Genomic DNA, 9,552 nt, shown 5'->3' with positions numbered 1-9,552 from the left:
AATTACCCTTTTGCCCTTATGTCTATATTGAACACAAGGCATGAACCGTGTCATCCTTGTCCAGTTCAATATTTGGCCCATAGACATTTATCCTGTTATGCAGGATGGGCAAATTCCATCTAGGTCACTCATGTCCCTCAGCATGCTTCGTGGAGTACCCATCAACTGTCTTTATGGTTATCCAGTTACGGACAACGTTTGATCAGCAATAAAGCACTCGACTCTACATCTAGGATCCATAGTGGTTTCAGGTCGAAGAGTGGAATACACTATTATCACCATGAGAATAACTTTGACACTTTGCATAACTTTCTATATAGTATTCTCATAGCGGGTCAATCCGGTATAAATATTACTCTTAATATTCATACCTATGTTTAAGACTTGATAACTCTTTATCCATGATCCATGAGATGTGATCATCAGTCTACAAACATAATAGTCTTAATGCTTTAATGTTATCCCACTTCACACTAAAGCTCGACTACGGATACTTTAAGAATAGTGTCCTTATGTTTAATGTGATCTCATGATTAAGTCATACTTAATACATTAAACAGACTAACTATTCTAGGGACTTTATTAAAGAAACATAATAAAGAAAAAGCCTTTTATTATTAATAAATAATCCGATACAAGTACCAAAAGTATTGGCCTCTAGGACTTACACCAACACAAGTGTATGGTGATTCTTTATCTGTCAGAAAGTGTTATACTTATTACAGGTTATTGCAAATAGGAAAGTTCTTTTTCTATTTATTGGAAAACTCATTTGAATAGGGGGGATGCAAAGTCCACCATAGGTTTGATGTTTATGTTAGAAAGATTATATGAGAGGTCTTGATGTAAGCCTTGTACAAAGATTCTAACATAGTGAAATCTCTCACAGGGTGTGAGGGGATTGGAATACTCTTGTTTGGAAAGAGGAACTAGGATATACATTATGTAATTTACTTTACTGAATTTAATTCTCTACATATCACGTTTATCAGTTGAACCAGAAAATTAAGACAAATTTACTGAAAATTAAGACAAAATTAAGAAAATTAAGACAAAGTTTTTTTAATTATTTTTCTCTAAAAATCCAGTAAACCTAATTCCCCACCCCCTCTTAGGTGCACTCTCATGCCAACATTTTGTCCTAAAAAAATAAAGGAACAACCCCATAGAGGGGGGCATGCCCAGACTGCTACAGTGTATCTAAATAGCCCTGAGCATGCCCCACACGTTTGTGATAATCTGAGAAGAGACAACGTTGACTAGTCATAAAATCCGCTTCGAAAGAAGTGAATGGGATCAAAGCTCTCAGCTCATGAATAATGGGAAGGTGGGCATAAATATAGGGAGCATGTTGCTCACCCGAAGTATCCATGTTTTCCCTCTTTCTCTCTTTGGAAAGGGTTTCATAATCATATCTTCCTCACATCTCATGCTGGAAAATATAATGTCATGACGAAACTTGTTTAACGTATTTGTAGTAGAATACATGGACGTAATGTATCGAACATGAACAAGTTTAGATTTCTTTCCATGGTATGATTAAAACACCCACACACTCTTGTCCAATTAAAACACTCAAGCTTTCAATAGTGATTGACATTTTGACGTCTCAGAGTATAATCAAGAGAAATATAACATATCCCTATATTATCTTGTTATCTAAGAAGGGTTCGTGTAAGAGTAAGTAATCCTCTTCAACTGAGGAACTTGCCTTTAAATAAATACTCATCCTTTAAAATAAATATTCGCCCAAAATTGAGGGACTCATCGAAGGGCGAGAGGCGTACCTCAAATGAACGAGACCTTGAAAATACTTCGCCGTTAACAAAACCCTCATACTTTAGGGACTATGTATTGTTATATTTGTGAGTGTCCTCAATAAGGTCGCCCTCGCCCAAGTGTGGTGTCGCCTAGGCGATACCCTCTCCAAAGCATAGAACTCACCTTTGACACTAATGACGTGTGTAATATTGTTAGTCAAAGGAAAGGGAAATCACCATTATTTTCTGAAGATTATGTGGTCAACAACTTTCCCAGATCATGAGGGAGCAGTTGTCGCCCCTAAGGGTAAGTCGTCCAAGAGAAGAAAGGGAGAGATCTTAAGTTATGTATATCACACCCCACATACGTTTATACCTAAGCGCACCACTTAATAATAGGGGTGTTCGTGGTGCGGCTTGGCCGATTTTAATGCTAAAGGTCATCTGAACTGCAAGAGAAAAAACTTACAGTTCGATTTGATTCGGTTGACTTTTAGAAATAAAACCAAACTAAACAAAACCAAACTAATGTGGTTTGAATTTGTTCAATTTTTTGCAAGATTTTTACTGAGCCAACATAATTTTGTGTTTAATCATCATGTCACCATAAAATAAGTTTATAGTTATCAAAATAAATTTATAATTTGATGCATAAATATAAATTGTGTATTACAATTCTATCTTATGTTTAAAGAAAATATATGAAAGTGTATTTTTAAATAAATTTGCAATATTATTAATATTTTTTATATAAAAAGACTCAAAAGTAAGATAAATTAAACATTTTCTTTTAATTAAAGATCAACAAATTAAAATTAAAAATAAATCAAAAATAAATATAACAATTTTATCCATATAAAAATAATAGTATTTATAAATAAATAATATTTTATTTTTTATTAATATATAAATTAAAATAAATATCATTAAAAAATACAATAAAATCTATATATATCATTTGTTGAGTTCTCTAAAAAAATTAAAAAATAAATAATAGTTTGTAAAATTTGGTAACCTAATACGGTTTTATTCGGTTTGTAAAATACAAATTGCGAATCGAACTAAACTGCACAATTTTGTTAACAAATAACTTAAACACATCCAAACCAAATGCGATTTTTTACGATTTTTGATTTGGTTCGATTCGATTAGTGATTTTTTATTGGATCAATTCGATTTTAAACACCCCTACTCAATAATAGAGTCTCTCACCACACGTGAGTCGAACCTCTAAACCACTATAAAACATTACTATTATAGATTTCTCGCCGTCATGACCGGACCTCTAACCACGTAACATGCCTACTAAGACCTTTGAACATCCCTCTCTATTCTTCGCATAGGAGACATGAACACTTATATTTTTTTATCCATACAAATTTTAAATTTTTAAATGAAATATGAGATTAAATAGTTATTCTTAAAATATTATTTTAGATATTTTACCTTAATTTTTTATTAATATCAAAATTTAAAATAATCACTTAAATTTAAAATTATTTCAAATATTTTTTCATAAAAAACATTTTTTTAAATATATTTTTCAAAAATAATGTGTTTTCGTCTATATTTTAATTTTCAAAAATATATTTTATATTATAAAATATCAAAATTAATCTTTTAATTTATAAAAAACGAATTTAAAAAAAAAACTTTTAATATTTTAAAAAATATTTGAATTAAAAATATTTTAAAAAAACAGCCCTAAAAGGTGTCTATAATAAATAAAATTTAAAAATAAACAACGATTGATATTACCACAAACTCACAATTTATTATACTTTAAACTATAAAACTAATAGTTATACACTAACACTAAAAAAATTACACATTCATCTAAATAAATCATGTCATTTAGATATTTATAAAAATACTTTAAAAATCAATGTATAAAAATGAAAACATATGTAATATTAAAAACGTGTAAAAAAGTGACATTATCAATTATTTACAATAGTCACATTATATTCCAAAGAGATTTGTTATAGGAGCAGAATCCATTAAAAGATTTAAAGCAAAACTTAATAACAGCCAAACAGCTTTTATCATTAAAGTCAAGTCGAAACAGATAATCCATTATATTTCAGATTTAGCTGTAATGTATAGGCGTTAAAAATGTAATAAAATACAAATGGGAAATAGTAATACACGAGCAAGAGGAAAAAAACCTTTCGGAAAATGGTAGAAGGGTGAAAATAGTTCCTCCCTAGATAATAGACAGTGTAGCCTATTCATGTAAGGATAGAAACAAATTGCCATGAAAACCTTTCTGTGTCATGATTTCCACTGCTTTTTTTCCTCGAGAGTGAAGGATACATTCAACTTGGTGGTGCCGAATCAAGCATCCACTAATAATAAACAAAAATCTAGAAGATAAAAACAGCGGCTGTAACCAAAACAACTGATCAAAATATGGAATGAGGAAATATTTTCTGCCATTTGCATACATTCCTTATACTTCATACAACAGCTGGGTCTAATTGTATAGTAAAACACAAGTTCACAACAAACAAAATGAGAGACGAAATAAAATGGCTATACTGCAACACCAGGAATGGAAGACGGATCGGCCACCCAACACCCTCTGAGATGAAGATCGTCTTCTCCACTATGTTGAAAAGCAGGAACCTGATGTGAAAATCTACCAACCTCTTCTCTTAATATTTCAATTACACCGGTCTTAGATCGCCGCATAATGGGAGCTTTGAAAATTGGCTGAGATCCGCTAAAACGCAACAGAATAACAACTTCTATACCCTTGTCACTATCTGCTAATACTTCTACTATATGACATTCACTTCTGCCTCTGTCCTGGTCTGAAGAAGTAAGTTCATAATTCTGGTCCTTGTATAAAGCCCAAATCTCACCTTTTTTAGGGTAAATTTCATATATACTATTTTCCTTGGGTTCAACTTTTAGTTGATGAGAGAATGCTGAGGGAGAAAGAATTTGAGGTTTGGCTTTTTTTATTTTGAAGGATCCACAGGATATTGCTCGCTTGAAACCTTCAGGTGGCGAGCAGGGTTCAAGTTCGGATACATGCAACCTAAAATTAGAGGTGGATTCAATCTTCTTGATTTGAACATAAACATCAGGCATATTATCCCTATCACCGTATATTGCCCATATCTGACCACACTGAAACATCTCCCTAGATTTTTCCTTATTAAAGTCATGACGTGCTCCCATAACTCCGGAATCTTTTCTCAAGCACGCACGACCGCTTTCCACCGACTGAGTTTCCTTAACATTATTGTTAGTGTTGGAATGATTATCAGCCAACTTGCTAGTGGCACATTCACCAGCACCTCCTGCATCATTTTTCTTGCTTAAATCTCTTGGTGACCTTCGAACTGTCGATGTCTCCACGTGATAATTTCTCTTGTTGGGTTTCTGTGGTGACTTGAAATTCTTGTTGGTCTGGCTTGCAACAGCTTCACTTCCCTCTGGTTGACTGTAGTCCCTGTGGCTAGTGTTCTTATCGGGTTCTCTGACCATGTGTTGACTAGTACTTGTATGACCATTGCCCATATTTTCTGCTTTTGACATTGGCGGTTTTTTATTGATAGGTGTAACTCTTTCAGGACCACCACTTTCTCGCAATTTTGCTTTGGGAATACTCTCGTTACACTTTGCCTGGTCAACTTTACACTTGGATGATTCCTGGCAAGAACTGACTCCATTGTTTAACCTTCCATCGTCCATCACATCACCCGGATCGCCGACTTGAACCTGAAAAACACTCTTAGGCAAGCCAGCAGGGTCAAGTTCAAATGATCCTTTTGGAACATCTTTCCTTTCACCACCAGACATCATAAATGAAGGAACTCGGTGTGAAAACCTATACAACTCATTAGGTGGAACACAAAATAATCCAACTTCATTCTGCACAGTTTGCTGAAAGAGACAAACAAACCCTTTCACCTTGCTCAGATAAGTAACTTTAACACCATCTTTCTCATCAAAATCAGAAAGGACTTCGACAAATTCAAATTGATATTCTGCATTCTTTTCAGGTTTAGAAGCCCATCCTATATCCCAATGTCTGAAAATTGCCCAAGTTTCTCCCTTCATGGGATATACCAGATAAGAACCTCTAGCACTCCCTTTTACACAATGCACTTTGTGAGAGAACATATCAATATCCTTAGTTATCTGAGTACTTCCAAGTCTGTACTTACCGCATGCAATAGGCAAATCTGCATCATGCCATTCAATCTCATCTTTTAGATTTGGATTTGGTTCCAGCCAAGTATATTCCAGTTTGAAAGGGGAGTGCACCTTCTTGATGCGAGCATAGAATCTTGGCATAGAATCAGTATCATCATAAATAGCCCAGTATTGATCAGCAGCAAAACAATCCTTTATCCTAACCTTATCAAAATCACTGAATTCTGGATCAGGACAGAATATAATATTGGGATTGGATGTCTCCTTTCTTTTTGGATTCAATTGCTCAACTTTCACCTTTTTCCTTAGATCTGTTTTTTCAGGTTGGCCATTTGTTTTGTTTCTCGTCTCTCCATTCTCACCAGCCACATCAGCAGTGAAACTAGTTGGACTTGTCTTATTGAACAACCCACCATTAGGAGGCACTTCTCTTTTCTCCACTTTAGTGGTCTTAAAAGATTCATCTTGTTGTGGCTTTTTCCTGGAAGATTTCCTAGAATGGACTCCTGTGTCAAGTCCGGAAGGATCAACATCATTTTCTTGAACATTGTTATCTTTCATGCCATTTCCATCAACTGAATCTGCTGATGCTGACTGCCTTGCTCTCTTACTTCCAACATTTGTTTGGGTTCGTGATTGCTTGGCCTTAGATGTAGCATGGTTGGAAGTTCCAGCAGCAGTCTTCGTCACACCTGCAGTACCATGGCCATCTTTACTCTTTTGAACCTTACAAGAGGCCCCATGGCCATCTTTACTCTTTTGAACTTTACAAGAAGCCCCGTCTCCAGCCCCACGTTTTGTTGATACAGGACGATGGGGCACAAACATGTCCTCCGGTCCTTTACCATAAGGTTTTCCACCATTACTTTGTGATGCTTGTTTTGGTGGCACTTGGTTTGGAGTATCTTTATGTCTGTAAAATGATGATGTATGTCCTGGCGGTGCAACCGGCGACCCGATATCGCAGGCTTTGAAGAGTTTAAAACATTGTCGACAATGCAAGGTAGCATTTATAATGTTTTTGTAGTACTCGTACTTAGTATTACAATGTTGGCATGATGTCCAAAATGTCTCCTTCTGATTCAAATTTGAACTTTGAGTATGGAACTGTGAATGAAAACTATTATGGTGATGGGATGAAGCCTGAGGTGCTTTAATTCCAGCAAGGCGACTAACCTTCATGTTATATAAAGAACGCTTTGCTGGGTCACTCAATATTCTGTTAGCTTCCACAATCAACTTGAAAGCAGCCTCTGCCCCAGCAGATTTATTTTTATCCGGATGAAGTAGCAGCGCAAGTTTTCTATACTGTTTCTTTATCGTTGCTTCTTCAGTAAATTTTTCAGTTAGAAGAATTCCATACCAGTCCATATCAGACGTAGAGAGTTTGTTCTGTGCAGCGCAGTGAACCTCACAAATAGTAATAATCTGAGTGATGTTCTGGGTATCAGGAAACAGTCGCCGAGCTTTCATAGCAAACTTCAGTGCCCCTGCAAAGTCACCAGTCTGCAATCTATTCTCAGCTATTTCTTTTGCCCTCAGAGCCTCATCCTTGTTGCACTCCATGAGTAAGATGAAATCAAAACTCAATTAAAGTAGTTCCCCTCAATCATAAAAAACGCAGACGGGAAACTTCTGCCTTTCAGACACAGTGCAACATTTTCACCTGATTGACAGCCAAAAACCCCCAATGAACCATTAAACAAGAATGTCATGAATTATTTGCATAAACAAAACAAAGTGAGTGTTTGCAACATCAGTTTTAACTGAAATTTGAGCTTTGAAAGTAAGTTTCTGATAAGACTTATGCATGTTTGCGTCGACATATGCTCAACCCAAAGTCTCATTCAAATGACAACAAATGTGCTTTTACGTGAAAATCATGTTGTTTTTCACTAAAATAAAGTTTGGTTGTAGAATCCCATTGAAGCCACAGATCATCCCCATACTTTTTCATTCAGCTTCAATTTTCAACTAAAATTTGTTTATTTTAAATAAAGGTATCTAAACATAAATTGCATCAGTTCAAAACTCACTAAGACCAATTTCACAAAACCGTGATCAACAATAATTAAACCTGCAACGGTATCTAAACGTACATAAGTATGAAATTAAATCAATAACGATTAACCTCACTAGCCTATAAATTTTCTTGAGATGCAATTACAAATGGCGTTTGAGCATATAGCTTATAAGCTTAAAAAAATCATTTTTAACCTTGTTCATTATAAAATAATAAAACAACTACCCACGTCTTTCTAGAAAAAAGAAACTGCATGCGTTATTGCACACCTATTATTCTCCGATTGTATGAGCATGCATATTTACTTTCAATTTTCGATGAAATTTTTTTATGGAAGCATATTGATCTCTATTGCCTTTTAGTCGTGATTCAGACTATTTAATTTTAATAAAAATATATATAATATTGAACCTAAACAAGTTCAGTTAAACAAAAAATGCTCATTGAATTCATATACCCCACACATTTACTATCTTAAATATGAAACATAATTTGAACAAAAAAATTTATAAAAAAGTAAATATAAGTAAAAAAATGTTCATAAAAATAATTTATAAAAAATTAAAGAAACCTTTAAACATACTTTCATGTCATTTTACATTATCACCCACTTCAATAACTGAAGTTACCAATCACTTTCAATTTTCCAATCAGCCAACTGTTCAACTATCAACTAGCTTATCATTTAGATAAATTTAAGCAAACAGAACCTTAGTCTAAAGTACTTATATAAGAGCGACAGCAACTTTACCAAACATGCAATAAAAATAGGAGACAAATTGAAAAGAAAACCAAAAAAAAAAAAACTTTCCCAATACTGCAAATTAAAATCCATATTTTTCACAAAACTACAAAAGTAGATCTAAACATCCAATAAATATAATTAACAAAAAAAAAACTTGAACAAATCACATGAGAAGCCAGAAACCTAAAAGAAGCTATATCGATTCAGAAGCTGAATCTCAGGAAAATGTCTTCGATGTTCATTTCAGCTCAAGAACAAACGGTAAAGAAAACTACAGCCACATAAATAACAGAAATTATAACCGTAAAGTTCAGACATTGATTGACATGAAAGTTAGGTCAGAACAATCACAGCATAATCTAAACCCTAATTTCAAGTCCATTTCAAATGTAAATAAATAAAAATTGAAACCAAAACAAGATCAAACCTAAACACTAAAATGAGATCTGAGAAATTAACAAGCAGAGAAAGTGAAGAATTCGGAAATGACGATGGAACTTACCTGCGGCTGCGTGAGTATTGCACCTTCTTCTTCTGCGAAGATTTTGGTACTTGCGTTATTTTGGTGTTTGTTTATTATTTATTTGAGTGATTTTATAGTTTATTTATTATAATTTTTCTTCTTACCGAATGCATGTATGTTTATATTTTTAATTAAGGAGAATATTTAAATTAATTTTCTAAACGTTTTTTTTTTTATTTTCTAATTTTTCTAATATAAATATGATAAATATATAATTTCTTTCTACACATATACAATTTTTTATATTTCCACTCTTTTAATGATATTTAAGTACACATGTCTTTCTATAATAAAAAAAAATTATAGATGTCATTTTTTTCCCAAAAATAGT

At 33.5% G+C, this 9,552-nt stretch overlaps 1 protein-coding gene across 1 annotated transcript; it reads right to left on the bottom strand.

The window, feature by feature from the left end:
- Positions 1-4,147: 4,147 nt before the first annotated feature.
- LOC127132315 (uncharacterized) lies at positions 4,148-9,348 on the bottom strand. Its single transcript, XM_051061239.1, has 2 exons — positions 9,201-9,348; positions 4,148-7,596 (listed from the first exon to the last, which is right to left on the bottom strand). Exon 2 carries the CDS (start codon positions 7,494-7,496, stop codon positions 4,296-4,298), a length of 3,201 nt encoding a protein of 1,066 aa, XP_050917196.1. The 5' UTR covers positions 7,497-7,596; positions 9,201-9,348; the 3' UTR covers positions 4,148-4,295.
- Positions 9,349-9,552: the final 204 nt, after the last annotated feature.

This window comes from Lathyrus oleraceus, chromosome 3, assembly GCF_024323335.1.
Source record: "Lathyrus oleraceus cultivar Zhongwan6 chromosome 3, CAAS_Psat_ZW6_1.0, whole genome shotgun sequence".
Classification (NCBI taxonomy): domain Eukaryota; kingdom Viridiplantae; phylum Streptophyta; class Magnoliopsida; order Fabales; family Fabaceae; genus Lathyrus; species Lathyrus oleraceus.
This window is presented reverse-complemented; position numbering and strand designations above follow the sequence as displayed.

What these genes read in the sequence shown, in the direction of transcription:
- LOC127132315 (XM_051061239.1), bottom strand. Translation starts at nt 7,496, where the DNA reads ATGGAGTGCAACAAGGATGAGGCTCTGAGGGCAAAAGAAATAGCTGAG.